Genomic DNA, 19,135 nt, shown 5'->3' on the forward strand with positions numbered 1-19,135 from the left:
TCCTCTTTACCTGTTTGCAGCATATAAGGCACTTAGGGCCCGGCCGATCTCTCATTATTGTCTCCTTCACTCTCAGCACTTCCTTAAACTTAGGCCTCAACTCAAGAGCAAGCCCTTTTAGAGAGGGAAATAGGGGATGCATGTTAAGGGGGTGCCTTTCGCCTCATTAGAATTGAATTTGCACTGTCTTGTAATTACGTCGGAGGGCAACAATGTCTTTTTTTCATCGTAATCTTCATTGAATGGGGGATTTTTGGGGCAGTTAATTTGCTGCCCGCACTAATGCATTAATTAATGAATTGGGTAACACTAATTTTCTCTATGCTGCCTCTCTCTGTTTGTTTCTTCCATCTGTTTCCAACAGTTCTGGGCAGCCGCTACTAATAAAATTACCTCATTAAGGCCTTTATTGCAGCACAGTAACTCAGTCATTCTCTTGCTATATAACATTTTCTTTGGAAGGGGGCTGGGTGTGTGACAGTTCCCATTCAGTTGCATCTTTTTGTGGGTATAGTTCTAAATAATGAGGGGGACAAGCGGGGAGATATAATTAGGAACAAGGGGGCACTTCAGCAAATATTTGAAATCTTTTAAGGCTGGCCCTTGTATGATGGTGATTAATTACTTCCAGAAAGGATTTGGGAGAAATATATTGCCAAGTTTTTTTTTTCCCTTTCTTTTTCTGGATGCGACGACCTTGTTAAAAAGATTTACACAGGACTTTAATTTCGGTCCCTCTTTAATCAAATGCAAATTATGACATGTACCATTCTCTCAAAATGGACTCATTGTGAAACAAATAGGCAACATGTAAACAATGATGTAGTGTTTAATAATGAAGGTGGCACCTGACTGTTGAAGGAACCCTTGTCATGTGTTGTTTTTGTTTTGGATAACATAAATGATGATGATTAGGATGGTGATAATATTGATAATTATTCTGATGCTTTGGTTAGTTTAATTGAAGTTGACTACAAAGACTGTTGATGTTATTTGATTTTTATTTAATGTCATTCCAAAAACTTGTAAAAAAATTTGGCTAAGATGAATGACAATGGTTAATGTATTTAGTCAGAGACAGACCAATCCTTTAGAGGGAAGATGTTAAAATAATGTTGCATGAGAACATCTAATACTATTAAGTCCAAACATAAACAAAAAAGTAGACATTACCGACGCTGAGTGAACATGTCCACAAAGCTTTATTCATGATTGTGTTTTGATTATCTTCATGCACTCCTCTGTGAACTACACTGCAAAGTTTAATGGGTTCATTGAACACAGTGCGCTGTGCATCATTCAAAGGGGTGTCATCATACATCAGCATGTACTGCTGTAGTGTATGAACGAGAAATGACTGCCATCTAGTGGAGTTAGAGGGGTACTGGATGATTGTCAGGCACGGTTGTATCAGGTACATTCTTTCAGCAAAATTCTCCAAAAACTTGATGAGTGAAAAGTTTTTATTGTTCTTTTGACAAGAAAAAAATCAGTACCAGTACCAATATTGTCCAATAGCATAGAAACTAGTTTAATTTTTGTGTTTTGAGTTTTTCTCTTTTTTCACCCATCACATTGAAATGTTTTTAATTATAAGACCAACAATGTGTCAGAATTCCAGGTTCCCATACTCGCTTCACAGATGTGGTGAACCACTTTATTTTGCTGTGGCTGATGAAGGACTTGGAAACGAGTTACAACATGAGTCTTGGATCAGCGCTGATAAACCAGACTGGAGTTTTCTTGAGTGGGCTGTTTTGAGTTTTATTGCATGGTCTTGTTATTCATGAAAATAAAGTAACGTCACCTTGTTTTGGTCAAGTTTCCAAGATTATCTACAGCCTCTCTCCCTCCAAATAAAGACAGAGTGAGATAAATATAAGTTATGAGTAACAGAGGTGAACAAAAAGGAGTGAAACTACAAAGTTTATGACTTCAGAAAAGGCTGCACTTCGTCCAAAACCCAGCTGGAAGCCTAACACCATTCTTACTTCAGAGGCCCAGCAGCTGTTCAGCTTCTTCCAGCTATGACTGCAAATGTTGGTGTATAAACAGATAGTGAATATGAGTATAGTAAAACACAATAATACAAAATATGTCTTTATAGTAGAGTTTATAATTTCTGACAGACACTGAATATTAATAAACACTCGTGACATCAAGTTACCCAGATTTTTGTAGATGTCAGTACTTTGAACCTCTGACTTTGAGAAGGTCTCCCTCTGGTGAAGAATGGAAGTAAAACATGTTACAAATTCAGTCAACTACAGTATCATCCACAAAGCCATTAAACAGTTGCAGTAAAGGGGAGTATTGGTCGCCTGAATTTAAAATTAGCTTAAATATGTCAGTCTTAGTTTAGATATACGTTAGATTTCATAATTAATTGCAAGCGGCACCACTCTGTCCAGCTATGAAAACACTGATTTGACAACCTCTTGCAGCAATTGAGTTAAGCACCACTTGTAGACATAATCAGCCTGCTTTTCAACTGTCAATAATTTTACTGTTTACAGACTGTTTCTCCTTTCCATGTCTGTAGAAATTAATAATATTATCAGGCTAATACAGTTAAATGCACAAAACATTTTTCAAGACATCATGCTGGGCTCTGTGTTGTGCATTTTTCACTTTTTTTGACATTTCATAGCCCAATTGATTAATATATTAATTGGAAAAAATAATCTGTATTCTAATTGACTATAAAAATAATACTTAGTTACAAACCACTACTGCTTATGGATGTATATGACTACATCAGACTACAAGTTGGATGAAAAATAGTGCTTTTTTATCTTCCTCCACTTGAAATTTGTGAATTTGTGAAAGCTAATGGGTGTCACGCTGCTTTAATCCCCCTTGTGAATTTATTCAAGTATGATGATATCAATTAATTCATCGTTTGGGTATTGGGTGGCCCACTTTCTTATACAATTTGTGTGAAACAGAATAATACATTGTCATAAAGTAATGAGGACCAACCTGTTTTTATGAGAGACTTGTTTAATGTGCTGTGAAGGAACCATATGTTTCTGGAAATACAAAATAAAATAAAACATGCATTTGCACAGTCTACTCATTTTGTTAAAAAATAGTCACATGATCTTGTATATCATACAAAAATAAACATCTGTGATCAAAAGACATACAGTACATTCTGTTTAAAAAATAGTTAAATAAAAATCAAAACCACTTCAATATTTACACCTGGCGTTAAGTATTTAAATATTCTAGTCAAAGTCTGTTCTGTCGCGAGCTGGTTTCCTCTTCTTGCTCCGCTTGGTCCCTCCACCTGTTCGAGGTGGAGGTTCCTTGTAGTCCTCACCTGAGCCTGTGTCCAGACCCTCCTGGTTGTCCCTCCAGTTGTCAGGGACTGTGCCAAAGTCTTCCCCTGGAGAGTGCATTGGCCTACCATACACCTTGCTCTGTAGGTCGGCGATGTCGTTACGGATGTCAGCCATCAGAAGGAGCAGGAAATCAAAGGAGCCTGGTGGGCCCTGAGAGTAAAGTGCAACAAAAACAAATAATCTTATTAATTATTTGTTGAAATTAAAGGTGCTATATGTAAGTTTTTGCTATCACTATAGCCAACGTTAGCATTATCAGCTGTTTCAGGTACAACATCAAATTTATTTTGTTCTTGTTTTGCTTCTATTTCACTATTTCACTTCTTTTCTTCACCTGAGCTTTGCATCCTGACCAGCTAGCCCTAGTCCATCCAATCTTGTGATACCACTCTGCAATAGTGGGTCACTGCAGTATCCAGTCTGCCATCAGTCCAACATGACAGACTGAGGAACTAGCACTACCCAGAGAACGTATTCTAAACTCTTGTCTTGTGAAAGCAAACATGGTTGAAACACAGCTGCAAATGTTGGCTATATAGTGATAGCAAAAACTTACATATAGCTCCTCTAAATTAAGGTTACTCTCCTTTATATAGAGACACTGAACCTAATGGAAAGGTTACCCAGTTACCCAGTAGCCACAGAGATGATTATCCCAACAAAAATCCAGCTGATCAATGGACTGTGGCCAGTGGCTACTGACATTTTTCTCATGATTTGTTAACATTAGCACCATCAGTGTTTATCTAAGGCAATAATGCTTACTCTGTACTGGACACTATTTACTTTTAACATTTGACAGTATCATTAACTGTGGCATTTAATGGCCAGAGTCCATGGTAATCTGTTTTCTAGCCATGCTTTAGTTTAACTTTTGTTCTGGATAGTAGCAACAAGTTAAAACAGTGTGGCATCAGTATAGATAGCTAGAGTCTTACTGGTGGTCCAACAGGCCCAGGAGCCCCTCTATCCCCCTGGGGAAACAAAATAAATATTTAGTTTAGATAAATTACAGTGGAAAAAATCATGAGAGGAAATCACAATACCCTGGTTAGGGAACTTCTGGAGCTAGAGGTGGAGAGAAAGCTGAGATCAGGATGAGAGTAACCACAAATGCCTCAAGAAATAGTTTGTCATGAGACATGAGAATATCAATACCATTTTTGTGTCTTTGTTCTACTTGGCCCTGGAGGTGGTAGGTGATTATCTTAGCACAAAGACTGGAAGCGGGGGGAAACCTGTTTCTGTCCAAAGTTGAAAATTACACCTAAACTTCACATCTAATGGTCACTAAATAACACATTGTATCTGGTTTATTTCATTCATGCACCAACCTGAAATGTGAAAGCTGTAACTGTTCCTTGGCAATTAGTCACTGTTCCCAGAGAGAAACAGTTGTAGAATAAATTCTTGTGTAACTCCACAAAAAACCCACAACTTTTCATTTAATTAAACAAACATGATACAACGTGTTAATGAGTGGGCAGTGTTGATAGGTGTCTTTTTGATCTCTGGATGGACCCAGATGAGCTGTTTCTCCTTGCATCCAGTCTTCAAGCTAAGATGAGCTAAGCTAACTGAATCCCTGCTCTAGATTTATACAGTATCAATCTTCTTTTCTAAGAAAGCAAATACACGTATGTCCCAAAATGTCAGCTATTCCTTGCTGTGTCCTGTGTATGTGAAAGGAAAAAAAGTAGTAATAATACTAAACATAATGTAAATATAGCATGACTGCTTGACTCATGCAGCCTGTTGACCTACGGTAGCATACACACATTGACTTGACTGGTGTGGTTGTTAGCCAGGCTCAGGGTCACACTGGGGCTGTGAGTGTTTTGGCAGATGGTTTGGATTTGTAACTCAGAGAGACAGATCACCCTCCAATCTCTCCACACAAACATCCCAGCTGTACTGAAAGAATACTGAGGTACTGTGTCAATAAGGCAGATGCACCTAAGTTGTTCCATACGAGATCCACAAGCTAAGCAAACAGACAGGAACCTCCTCAGCTTTTAAACCTCGTACCTCTCTTAGTAAGCATGTGACATGGATGATGGGTCATTCTTGATGACATATAACATCTCTACTGATCATAATTAAAATTTTATCTTTTAAGCAAGTTTTATTACAGCATCTAAAGCAGATTCCTCTCTAATAATGGTCAATTTTAATTCTGGTGTCTGCCACATATTAGCTGCACAAACTACCAACTGACTGCCTTTGGTTTGTAGCTAATCTTGGTACCACTATAGTTCCCACAGTTTCACAGACTGATATTCATATCAGTTGTATCTTCATTGATAAAAACAGCAGCTAAACATCTTCATTTGGGGCAGGTGTGCTTCCTATCTAGATGACAATGGATCACTGCACAAGAAGCCACTGTATTGTCCTGACCTCAGGTGCTCTTTGATTTTCTGTCTGTGAATATTACAAGAGAAGGTATGGGCAAATCTGGTTTAATGCAAAAAAATGTGAAAAATGCAAACACAAATCTCACTGTAACAAGGATGGGATCTGCATTGTGCCTCTCTAATCTGTGTCTTAACCATCTGCTGGAGCCTCTTTTTTAACACTTTGCCTTAGGCTTCCCAGGAGAGAAAAGCAGAGCGAGACATTCCATTTAGCCTTTTAAAGTGCTTACTACCTCCCGGTACGCAATCCAAAGGCACTGTTTGTGTAATCCATATGATATTCCTATTAATTGCAATAACCCTGAAGTATCCATACAGGTGGTCAGGAAGAAGTTACTGGGTTCCCACTAATATACTAGCGACAGCTCCTTGTGAACTGGGTCAATTCTGGCTTAAGATGCAGAGGAAACTTGTTTGCAAGTAAGAGAAATCATGATCAGTTCGATCCTCTGACTGAATTTGTAATCCCAACATGCTCTTGTACCAGGTACAATTATTTGAAGCTATATGGGTACACATTTACCAACTAATAATGCTCTGCTTGTGTTCATATTGTACATAAAATTGCGCAAAGTACCATCTGGCATATTAGTTTTCCTCTCTCAACTTGTAGCAACTTGTAGTTAAGTGATCCTCTCATCTGCATGGACTATCTCTGCCTGTGCAGCATCCAGCTGGGGATTTGTGAGTATCCTGGCACCTGCCTTCTACCTCTCACCCCGTACAAATCTGGAGAAGTTGAGAAACAATTTCGCTGTTGAGAAATATCGTTTTGACAGACATGGTGTTGGCAGTTGAGTCAGATCTATCTAGTTGGTACTTTGGTACTTTCTGCATCAACTTTGACTTCTTTCCTTTGAGGTAGGAGCCAGTGAGCCAAGAGTCAAATTTTGCTGCCAACATCTATGACTCCTCTGCCTGAGGGGCATTGTGCTGGACCCCTAGAATCTTGTAGAAAGCCAGTCATGACAAGATTAGCTGACAAAACAGCATCTGAACCCACCTTTAGGCCATCCTTTCCTGGTGCTCCTGGAGGCCCCTGTTAAATGAAAGGAAAAAAAGCATTTACTTTCATCACGTTTGCTTATTTATGTAAGTTTTCTTTCACACTCAAAGTCAGGTGGACCAGATACTGTAACAGCTATAGATGAGATTGGGCATGTGATTGTCTATTTGTCTGTTAGCCTGGTGACACTCACACACGACTCGATAATGTATCTTGCACAAAACCAGAAATGCGTTAATGTTCAATTCACTATTTATGCTTTTACTTTAAATCGTTTTAAACACAGGACTGACATCTTCGACACGCTCCACCGGCAGAGATCATCCAAGATTAACTTCATGCCCGCCCCCAGGCCATTTCTGAGTGGCTTAAGCTTGATGGTAGAGAGCGCTTTGATCTCTTTCCTGGGATAATCATCATAAAAGAAGCATGACGACATTGTGTAAGGAGTAGGGCCAATATTCAGATCAGTATCAAGCTGCTGAGTCGCACACTATCCCACATTCATCGTCTCTGAAACCCTAACATGCAGTTAAACACATGCGACTTGGCTGCCAAACCTCATAACTGTGCTCAGAATCTAATCAGGGTTTTGTGAGAAGAGAGGACAACTCTCTCTTAGTCAGACCATGTGCACTGATTAAATATACTGACAGCTCGTGGATTTTAAGAGTTACGAATTAAAACACACACCCAAACGTCACACATACAAAGAAATAGATCACTTTCTACTGTAAAAACACTTTCGGACTTCTTGCTTCATGCAGCTTGTGATATAACTGATTGCAGGTGTTGATGGTCTGATTTATCAATAACGAAGCTGCATAAATATAAGAGCTTTAAAAACTAAAAATATGTCTTACTGGGCCACATCCTGCACATTCTTGATTCAGATCCCACACATCAACATGGAGGGTTCACACTCGCAGGCAAGACCGAATGCTGCACAAAGACACAGTGAGCCAAGAAAAACAACTAAAGCTGTAAATGGATTCCGTCCTCTCTGTTGCTCTTGCTATTACCATGTGTCATCCTTTGTCACCTTTCAATGACAAGGATATCTTTAAGAGGCTGTGTTTTTGTGTGTTTTTGAAATGTGTTAAATAAAACAGGAGATATTTGGTTGCTTCATTGAGATAAATCAGTCACAGCTCTCCTGGGCCCTGTCTCACAATGCAGGATTACAAAATTATCTGAAGTGCACTGGTGAGTAAAACCCCCTAAAATATGCATCATAGACTGAAGTAAAAATAGTTTTTTTTACTGCATTACAGATTGGATTAGATTCTGAATTAATTTAGTAATTCTTCACTGTGACACAAAGCAGAGTTGTGGAACTGAACCAACAGAAAGTAAAAGCTATGATGGGCATAAGGACGTGGTTTTCAGAGCAGTATGGAATTTTAAATTTAATGCTTAGTAAAGCTATTCCTTAAAGGACCAGTGTGTATGATTTTGGGGGGTTTATTGGCAGTAATATTCATAATTGCATTTTCATTTATGTAGAATAATTGGGGGTTTGTTAGCTTAGAATGAGCCTTACATATCTACAGAGGAAAATGGTCCTCTTCCACAAAGCCCACCATTTTGCACTGCCATGTTTCTACAGTAGCCTAGAATGGCCAAACCAAACATGCCACACACCTGGAAAGGGAGGGGTATTCAGTTGGTTGCAATCTGCAACTTCACCACTAGATGCCACCAAAACCTAAACACTGATCCTTTAAAACATAATCACTTATAATGACATTCAAGAAAAGTAGTACATATAAACTAACCACTGGCCCTCTGGGACCACGTTTGATGTGGTACAGGTCTGGTGTTGGTCCAATGGGTCCCATCAAGCCCCTGGGACCAGGAGGGCCAGGGGGCCCCAACATTCCTTTAAGTCCTGGAGGGCCCTCTGGTCCTGGATCTCCTAAAGTAATCCAGACTGTTGTTAGTGGACTGGAGACAACTTAAGTAATTACAGCAAAACACTATATGATGGTTTTTGCAGAATAGATTTCTTCATGGCTTTCTAGACATGCTAGTGGTCTGGCTCAGCAAGGGCAGTGTTAGTCAGTCAATCAAAAATCTCAGCATCTTCTGGATTCACTGGCACAAAATTTGGTACAGACATTCACACCTCCCAGATTATGAATCCTTATGACTTTGGTTATCTCATGACTTTTCCTCTAGCACCACCACAACGTTCACATTTGTGGATTTTTCATGGCTGTCATTGCTGTAGACTCATACTATCCCTGTGCTGGATGCAGGCCAGTTTCCTTATTCAAGTCTGCCACTGTTTTATTATTTTTAGCTTTATGTGTCTTACCTGGAGGGCCGGGGAGACCTGGAGGCCCTGGTAAAAATATAGGGGATGTCAGGATTTTCTCGCTGGTCATCTGTTCAGGGACGTCAGCACTGTTTGACAGCATGGCCATCTTAAAAAAGGATGTAGAGCAAAATGACTGAATGAAAAGGTCAATTAGAAGGCAATTACAAATAATGGAAGAAACAATATATCAAACAGCCAACATTAATACATATTGTGGATAAATGTCTTTTTTTCATTCATGTGGAAGTGATATCAATCATCCAAACCCGTTCTGCATAATTTCATCATTTGGTTGTTATTCCTAAAATGGTTTTACATACAGTGATTCATAAGGTCTGTCCTGTCAAACAGGACAGGGAAATTACACACTGAAGGGCCAACTTCAAGTGAAATTATGTTTAAATTATGTACCCTGGCAAAGATTAAAGCTGATCTTCCATCTGCACCATGCTACAAGCTGTAACCTGGACAGATGGAGGGCCAGGCAACCCCCTCTACATTATTCAGCATGACCAGGAGAGCTCCTGCTCTGTATGCTAAGTGGCATCCTTGAGAAAAGTTATCTTTGATCTCTGTATAACATCATGTGGATCTGGCAATCCCAGAGGGAAACACGTGAAAGACATCGCTATGCCACGAGGGCCAACAAATCAGGATTCATGTGCACAGACGTTCAAGCATATGCTCGTACTCACACACACACACGCACGCACACACTCACATTCACCTGCTGATATTATGCAAGCATAGCCTGTGACCTTGGGCACAGGTGTTTGAACCACAATATGATCCTAAATTCAAACTCTAACCCTCCTGTGATATGAATAAATGAGAATATACTCATATGCTGTAATAATGTAGGAAATATAGTGAGCACATATAGTATTTTCACTTTGTTTTCTTAATATATTGACATTAAGCAAAAAGAGGCATGTACAGTACAGCCCCTTGAGCACATAGACCGCACAGCTGGAAGCAATATATCATGTGTTACAGCCCAGGGTGTTGAGTGCCGCTGTTGATAGACTCGTGCTCAGATAGGTTGAGACGCCTGCGATTACACAGAGGTAAATATTATACCAGTGCTTTCACACAAACTGCCCAACTCAGACTTCTAATCAATTACCTACAGCAAAGGAAATTTTTCCAACATTTTTTTTATTAGGAAATAAAGAGCTATAATGCATCTCAAGAGAGTTGTAAAAAAATCTGGCTGCTGTTGTTTCTGAAATACTGTCAGGTATGGACTCCTTGGAGATAAAGCCAGATCTTTAGGTGGCGATAAAGACACAGAACAGGTCTGCAGATATTTACATTCATTTGACTCAAGAGCATGTGTTAAATCCTCACTGGACCCCTTCTGCGGTCAACCATAGAATACTAGGAAAAGCTGCAGGTTGTAAGATTATGATTTAAGATTAAAACAGGGTAGTGTTACAGGTATACTACATGGATTCCATTTTATATTTTAAGAGCAATATGTGGGTGTATTGCTATTGTTTTGTGACCTTTACCTTCTGTTTAAGCTGCAGGACAGACATCTTGATCTGGTGGAAATCGTCACAGGTGGCTGAGCAAGTCCCAGCATTCATCACATTGTCAGATTTCTCAAAGAGATGCACTGCTGGGAATTGAGGGAAAATGTTTCTGTCATAGAAGTTACCCAAAAACTGTTCTTTAAGAAAATTGTCAGAAAATGTGTCCCCTTACTTTCAAAATATGTAGACAGTTGTACTTAAAACATGTTGTTCAGTCAAAGCAGTGTGTCAAAGCAATCCCGTTAAAAGAAACAAAACTACAATCACTTTCATGGCACATTTATGTTATTTTTATAAAAACAAAACTGTGTTTTTGACAATTGATCCTGTGTCACACTTTGCTGTTCTGGTGACAGTTTGATAGGTTCATGCAAACTGTATGAGCTAACTTTCTATTTAGGGGATGAGTGACTTATACAGTGCAAGTTAACTCTGTAACATTGTCATTGTGCAACTTCACATCCTTGCTGCCTGGATTTTCAACCTATATTCACATTCACTCTACCACTCTTCATTCACTCACCCCATAAAAACATTAAGGTTTAAGCAATATACTTGCACAATCCTGCAAAGAGCAAAAACAACATGATAAGCATGAAGCTGACTAGCTCTCCTGGATATGTCTCTGGTCTATAGCAGCAACGGACCCTACTCTGAGCGCGCATATATTTAATGGATGAGTGAGAGTGTCTGGACACTATTTTCCCCACTGTGTTACAAAGCTGGAACATGACTATATGAGCCATCATTTCTCACTCTCCAGCTTCTCCCAAAATGTTATAGTAGGTAATGGAAGATAAACTCATGGGAGGAAGTAGCAAATCTACAGCCTCTGACCGCTTCACTGGCAACTGACTTTGAGGCAAAAAAAAAGAAAGAAAGAAAGAAAAAAAAAGACTCTATTATTGTCTGGACAGTTTGTGATGTTTTCCTCAAATGCATCCAGCAAATCAGAATAGACCAGGAGTCAACGGGGGCAGCAGCCTGTTTGGGAGACAGAACTGTTCTGACATGCACAAGGAGCTGAGATGTGTAATGACTACCAGGTGTCTATGTTTGCAGTACCCCCTTCTCTCTCTCCTTTGTACACACACACACCACACACACCACACACACACACACACACACACCAAATAACAATGTGTGGTCAGCTCCACATCGCAGTAAGATGTGCCCTTGAATAAAGAAAAAATGTCTCTTCACCTCTCTCCCCCTTGGTGCATGTTTTCCCATCTTCTTCCAGGAAATAGCCTCTCTCACACTCACACCTGTAGCTCCCCGCAGAATTGATGCAGATCTGAGAGCAGGCAGTCATGTTTTTGTCTGCGCATTCGTCAATATCTATACATTGCAGAGAAAGAGGGGAGAATGCAAATTAGAGAAAATGTGCACACTCAATAGCATATAAAAACTGAAACTGAAACTAAATTGAAGGTGTTTTATCATTGCAGTCCAAAGGAAAATCATGTATCTCCATATTTGGTGATTCTTAATTTTTCATATAAACTGAGGGATTAAGTATATCTGTAAGAGTTGAAAAATTCTCTTTAATCTTGGACCCATTGGATTATAAGAAAAATATACTGTGTCCAAGCTGAAAATAAGGCTTTTAAATAAGGCTTTTCTCTCAGCTCATGAAAAGTTGTTGTTCCTCTACTAATGAGCAGCTGTAGCACTAAAACTATTTTCTGATACGGGTTTTATAGATATAAAGTAGTAAGGGCAGGTCTCCTCAACTGACAGAGAAAGCCAAGTGACAGTGATGCGACTTTCACCTGTTAAACATCAGAGAGCATGAAGCATCTCCTCGTTTATAAAAAGAGGAATTATCTTGATAAGGTGTACATGGTCTCACCCAGGCAGTAGGGCTTCTCTCTCTTTCTGTGGCGCTCCCGGTCATAGCGGTAGCCGGGGTAACAGGTGCACACAACTCGACCAAAATGGTCAGTACACTGTTGCTCACAAGGGGCGCCAGCACACACGTCATAATCTGCAGTAAGAAATTATGGATTTCATCAGTTTTTTTTTTTCATTTCAAAACTTGCAGGCAACATGCCTGTCACAGGTCATTAAAAAAGTCAGTGAGGTTAAAACAAGAGAAAGTTAAGTGAAGTACATTAAAAGACAAAAGACCTTATGGGACCTGATGTGAGAGAGTTCCAAAATAATCAGAAGTACACATGACAGTATTTCCTACCTTCAGGAATGCACTGGCCCAACACAAACTTGAAGCCCTTGCAACATTTCTTTCTGTAAAATATCAAATTGACGTGCATGTAAGAAGAAAAATCCAAAATACTTTAACATTCACATAATGGGTCCCCAGGTTTTCACATAATGCGTGTGATGTTTGACATGCAACATTAATAAAGATGTACAGAATTTGTTGTGGTCCAGTGATTCGGCCAGTTTTTACGTTTCTGTTAATGTGGAAAACATCTTCATGAAGATTAATGTAGCCAGACTGCACACACACACGCACAAAACACACACACACCACACACACACACACACACACACACACACACACACACACACACACACACACACTCACTGCTGTCTGAAGGTCTCCTTGCTGTGTCTGGCCTGTTGTTGCATGTTCTTTCATGTCTGATGACACTCCTCTGAATTACAATTACTGTTAAAATCCCCTGTCAGGTTAACTATGCTGAATTCCCAGGCGTTTCCAGTTTCTCTTGAATATTTATCTTTTGAACTTGATTGCTGACAAAATACCTGTACTCAACTTCACTCGTCACTCTTTTGTTTTCCCGTCATGTCATCCTCTTTCCTTTTTACTTGTTTACTCTTTTTCTATCCAATACTCAAGTTTTCCAGTATAATCCTTACATCTGCACTCAGGTTTTCTGTGATAAGCTCTTTATCCAAATGGTTTGTGTATGGGTTTGTGTGCGAGGGTGAGAGAGAAAATAACTTGATGAGATAATGTGAAGAAACAAACTAATGAGCTTTTCTCTTAAATCTGTTTCATCCTCTTCCCACATCTGTGTTAAGTTTAACCAATGCCATCGCCACTGTGATAACATATTGTTGCAATATTTAATCATCAAGTCACATCATCATGAGCTTTTATTCTTCCCACGTTCACACTCAGCTCCAAAGAAAAGTGCTACCAGGTGTCGCTTTCAAACAGGAGGTGATAAAAAAAAATCTAATTACAACCTGAAGTCATTGCAGTACAGTGTAGTCTAACTCCTTTGGTAGAGTTACTGAAAAAAAAAACAAAAAAAACTGTAATGCTGTACAGCTTTTATTCAGGAGCAGTTCTGATGATAGGGGCATTGCTATGGTCCCGTCTAGTAATTTCATCTGATGAAATGTCTCTCTCCTCTGCTTACCAGCATTCAAACACACCTGATGTAATTTATATATTTATCTATTTTATGCAACGTGATTCATTTGCACTTAAATTGGATTTCAACTTTGTTACCCATAGAAAAACAAGACTATGAATGCTAATGTCAGTACGCTAATTTGGTGCAATGTGCTAGCATGTGCAACATGGTATGTGGTGCTAACATTTGCAAATTAGTTCCAAACACACCATGAGGCTAATGGGAATGCCATTAGTTTTGCAGTTATTTGGTTTAGGGGTCATAAAGGTTACTGATTTCATTCTGAGAGTAAACATTTTCATGTTGAACCACGTTGTCAAGAAATTCCACTCAAATCCACAAATGTCAAACTGGCTCTAAAGATAAAGTCAGGGTAGAGATTAAGATTCTTATGTAAAAACTGTCAGACTCATTCCTATGTTCCCAGAGTCCTATATTCCCCAGCTCTATACAACACATAATGGGAACCTGAAAAGGTGTTCCCCAGCTACTTAAGTGTGGGATCTCATCATAGGGGATGTCTGTTCCCCAACACTGCCATATGGCTCTCGATGCCTACACTTACGAGAACTTGTAAAATGGGTTAGGGTGGGGTTTAGGGTTAGGGTTGTCATGTTTATTTAGCTGTTTAAGTCTTGTTTCAATTATAATCTTGATAATATTTCTGAAATATTTTAATTTGAAATAGGTCAAAATTGATCTGAACACTATAGGAGGGTTAATGTGTGCTAACAGAATACTGAATGGGGGAACATAGATATGCTCCCATAGTGTCTGAATCCTTCTCTGAAACACCACACATTAGGAGAAATAAAGAGAACATACACAAGGAAATAATTTGAATGAATGTTGTGGAAAAGTAAGAAAAGCAGAATATGTTATCTGAAGACAGACTGGCGATTGATTTATGAGATCTCTCCTTTAAATGGTCCATTAGGGACTTGGAACTGGATGAGAGCATTAAAGAGTTACATTTTGAAACTAGCGATCTCTTAGTTTTAGTTTCTCCATTTGCTACTTCCAGTTTTATTTATGAATCAAATGACCCATCTATAAAAAGGTTGTGCTTTTTACAATAACATCATCACAGAAATATAACCTTGGTAGAACAACATAAATCACTGACTCTGCACCATTGCAGTGCAATGGGTCTGCCTTGTACAGTCGACTGCTTTTATGGTCATTTTGATGGGTACAGGATATACAGACCAGCCAAGTACTTACTCACTCACACAACTGAATATTTACTACCTAAAGAGAGGCAATAACGATCTCTTCAACTGAACTTAATTCTCTCAGTGAAGAATATTAACATGCAACAATCTCATTTCAAGTCTGTAATGACACTCAGCACGGGAGCTCCTGCGGGTGCGGTTACTGTAGAGGAACAATCACCACTCAGGAGGCCCTTCATGACATGAGAGCGAGCCATGTGCAGTGCATGTTTGTGAGTTTGTGTGATTTGTGTTATTCTACACATTCACATACCATGTACCGCCTGAACACTTTCATTTCAAAGCTACATTCCCATAAACTCTGACTATAAACATAGAGCATGTGTTTGTGTACGTGTCTGCGGGCACCTTGTGCAAGGGTGGGATGACAATCAATTCATCTTTAAAATATCATCCAGAACAAGAAAGAACAAGAACGTGAAATAAAAGCAGTGATGACATCAGATTTAAACACTTTCATCATTCATGTCAACACATTTCTTTTTTTCAATATTCAATAGGAGAGACCTGGTTTTCTTAATCAGTTATAATATTTATATTTCATTTTTTAGCCTCACTACAGTCAGAGATGATGTTAAAATGTCAATAGATAATGTTTTTATTCTAACTCATCATTGTGGAGTAAATGTTGCTTGTACAATGCAAGTGATTTTTTTATGGTCCACGAGTGCTTATGGCCATTCCGACTATGGAGAGAGCTTGAGACCTTGATACGGTTCGAAACCGGAAGTCAGTCAGCATTACTTCTACTAAATTAGTAATTAACAAAAGTAGCCAGGCTGATAGCAGTAGCCATGTTGCTAAAGCTACTGCTAGCAGCCAGAAACAAACAGATGATTCATTAATTCATTCACTGTCCATTTGATATTGTAAAGAAACATAAATGTGTTTCCTGGCTGTGACCTTTCTAAAATGAACTGTGCTGAAACTTAGTATATTCTTTGTGATAGTGGTGCCAACATTAATATCACATGACAGCACCGGAAGCACCGGAGCACCGATATACCAAGACAAATTCCTTGTATGTGCAAACTTACTTGGCAATAAAGTCTGATTCTGATTCTGATTCTGAAACACCAGGGGCACAGTTGTGAATTGCCACGTTAAGTTCATAGTTCTTGTGGTATCTCCAACCATAGCTGCTGATGTAATTTTTGAACAGCAATATAACCTGTTGACGTTCGTCAAGCTTCAGCTGTAGTGTGCAGTGTAGCTGTAGACCCACTGACCATGTACATATATTTTAGGCAAAGATAACTGTACTATAAAGTGCACCAATGGATGCCAAACTGTGGTTAGCTGTTTCCACATCCACATCCGTCTTTCAATTTATGTATCTAGTTTATTACATTTCAGCACACTGTGTGTTGTGGTGTTTGTGGGTGGGAAGAGGTTATGGCTTGGACACCCTGAGAAGGATGATCTGTGGATGGTTTCCTGTGTGACCCAATATTTCATGTCACAATAACATCCCCATGAGGACAGAAGGCACTTATAGCAAATAAGCAGCTTAGCAAAATAACCAGGGTTAGTTGAACAATCTTGAGAAAACAAATATCTGTGTCCGTTTCCAGAAGATCATGAAAGAGGCAACAACGTCCCATGGAAACTGAATCCATATCTGTGTTCTGAGTTCATTTTTACTGAACTAGATCTTTATTAAATTATCATTCAGGAAAATGCTTATTAGCACTACAATATTCTACCTTATTGTACTTCACATCATTAAATAAACACATCAAAAAAGTTATATTTGATTACTTAGCTGATGAAAGCACTTTTAAAACACGATTACAGTATTATCTTGCATTTTCCATTTATACAAATTGATTTAATTTAAAATGGTTTGATTTCTTATGTTGTCCCTTTGTTGACCTCTTATATTTTGACACATGTGGACGTGAAAACAAAACTGAGATGGTAATGATATGACCTGTCTACAAGTTAAAACAACATGTCTGGTAAAGACACACTGCTGAAGGTCAGTGCATTAAAGCAATAAAACAACCTTAAACCAACTACATGATTTATATTCTGGGAGTAGAGAATCTGTCAAGCATTTGATACGGATGGTCTCAGAGATAAAATTCAGATATGTGAAAATAAGGGCTCATTACATTCCTATCACATACCAGATGTAGAGTTATGTGTAGTTAGATGAACCTAAATGGTAATAGTTAAAGTCACACATTAAAGCCATTGGTTAGTCCTAGGCCTGTCATGATCATGTAATCTTAGTTGACGATTAATCGTCTTAAAAATAATTGTGATTAACAACTTACTTGTCTGCGGCTGTTTTTCAAATGTATAGATGGTTTTTTAGACTAGTGGCCTTTGACTTCTACCTTTTAGCTGAAAATCCAACAAATCACCTCCTCCAAATTACTGTGCTGTGGCGTTTGGCTTTCCAACTAAATCCATGATGTTAATGTCAACAGATGCCAATAAAAATGCAGTCCGTCGAATATAAGAGATGCCTCAAGATAAACAGTTGGGGGGGGGCAACACTGAACTGTAAAAGAAGAGGGGGTTGCAATGAGATGGCGCCATTAAAAGGCTGCCAGTCAAACCTCAAATGGTGGAAAACAATGTGGGAATAGTGATGGAAAAATGACATTTCTGCTAGTTTCATCCAGTTTTTATACAAATAGATGGAAACAATTCTAAAGATTATGCAAAATGATTGTGGTCAACTCAAATAATTGCCATCAAATGGCTATGGAACAATTGTGACAGGCTTAGGTAGTGCTGAAACTTGACATTTGCCTTTATATTGCCTGGTTTGAAGTGTTATGTTCCAGTTGGAATAATGTTGCCCGCTTAGCACAGATTTTTGTGTAGTGGCATGTTGTGGCAATGGTTAAAGCTGCAATTAGTGCTTGTACCCCAACCACGCCTTTCCAGAATGCCAACTGCTAAGTTGCTTGAGGTAAAATAGTAATGTTTTCCTATGGTGAGGGCCAAGTTAACTCTTTTGGAAGTAACTTTTTTTGTACTGTAGATGTAGTGTCTTTGAAGCATGTGAATAAACTCCAGCCTCTTCCAGGGCACACAAATGCTTAAATCGAAGAGGATATAATTCTTTCCAGACAGCTTTGTGTGGATTTAAACAACTGTCTCAGACAATATCTGGCATTGATTCTCCAAAAGCTATTTAACAGTCCACCTCAGCTCCTCTCACAGTGTTTAAACAGCAGACACAGCTCAGATCTAGATCACTCTCCACACTGGCACACAAGGGGACAGTCAAGGAGCGTGATATTACTTTTTCATTGTTCAAGGATTTGATAGAACAACTATCCAAAAGATTAAAAATGGGTAATTAGAGGTGAACCTATTTATAATATTGAGAACACATAACAATAGCATGCTGAGTGATACCGCACAGTGCCTTAACACCTTTCATAACAACAGCTAAGAATACAGTCCTCTGCAAGCTTGTTAGCTGCTTATGAAGTTCATGCAAATCAGCAAACAATTCAAACCACATGTGGATTTCATTCATATTCATGAGCGAGAGAACAAGGGTGAAAGATATCCCAAATGCCTTCATGACACTTTTCTACAAGAATATCAATGAGCACAGTTTGCACAGTCACATGTCTGCACACACACAATACCAGCTTGTTGAATGACATTTGACTTCATGCTCACTACACTGTGAGTCCAGCACTTGTTCAGAATGATCAGGACTTCACAGACAATCAGTGTTTTGCCACCTGCGCCTTTTTTCACCCTAAAGGTTATTTAATTTTGCCAGTGATCCATATCATTTTACACGACCCCCCATGAAATCTAGACATAGATTAGTCTGACCTCAGTTACCCAGGGTGAACTATAAGCACTCTAATTACCTTATAAACAGAGGCCCTGTCTTGAACCAACAAGGTGGACCAGCCTGGCCTGGCTTTGT

The 19,135-nt window shown here is 39.0% G+C and overlaps 1 protein-coding gene across 2 annotated transcripts in view; it reads right to left on the reverse strand.

Annotated features, from left to right (window-relative positions):
- Window positions 1–2,985: 2,985 nt before the first annotated feature.
- The window catches only part of ccbe1 (collagen and calcium binding EGF domains 1), a 33,864-nt gene continuing 17,714 nt past the window's right edge, over window positions 2,986–19,135 (reverse strand). The window contains exons 3-11 of one of the 2 annotated variants that reach the window (XM_018662350.2): window positions 12,829–12,881; window positions 12,487–12,621; window positions 11,835–11,972; window positions 10,608–10,714; window positions 9,091–9,199; window positions 8,549–8,688; window positions 6,768–6,803; window positions 4,286–4,321; window positions 2,986–3,497 (exon numbers count right to left, since the gene is read on the reverse strand). In XM_018662350.2, coding sequence (XP_018517866.1) covers window positions 3,231–3,497; window positions 4,286–4,321; window positions 6,768–6,803; window positions 8,549–8,688; window positions 9,091–9,199; window positions 10,608–10,714; window positions 11,835–11,972; window positions 12,487–12,621; window positions 12,829–12,881 — 1,021 coding nt within the window. In that variant the 3' untranslated portion in view covers window positions 2,986–3,230. Of the gene's footprint in view, window positions 3,498–4,285; window positions 4,322–6,767; window positions 6,804–8,548; window positions 8,689–9,090; window positions 9,200–10,607; window positions 10,718–11,834; window positions 11,973–12,486; window positions 12,622–12,828; window positions 12,882–19,135 lie in introns of both variants that reach the window. The other variant, XM_018662349.2, reaches the window with a different exon arrangement.

Source organism: Lates calcarifer, linkage group LG9 (genome assembly GCF_001640805.2).
Source record: "Lates calcarifer isolate ASB-BC8 linkage group LG9, TLL_Latcal_v3, whole genome shotgun sequence".
NCBI classification, from domain to species: domain Eukaryota; kingdom Metazoa; phylum Chordata; class Actinopteri; family Centropomidae; genus Lates; species Lates calcarifer.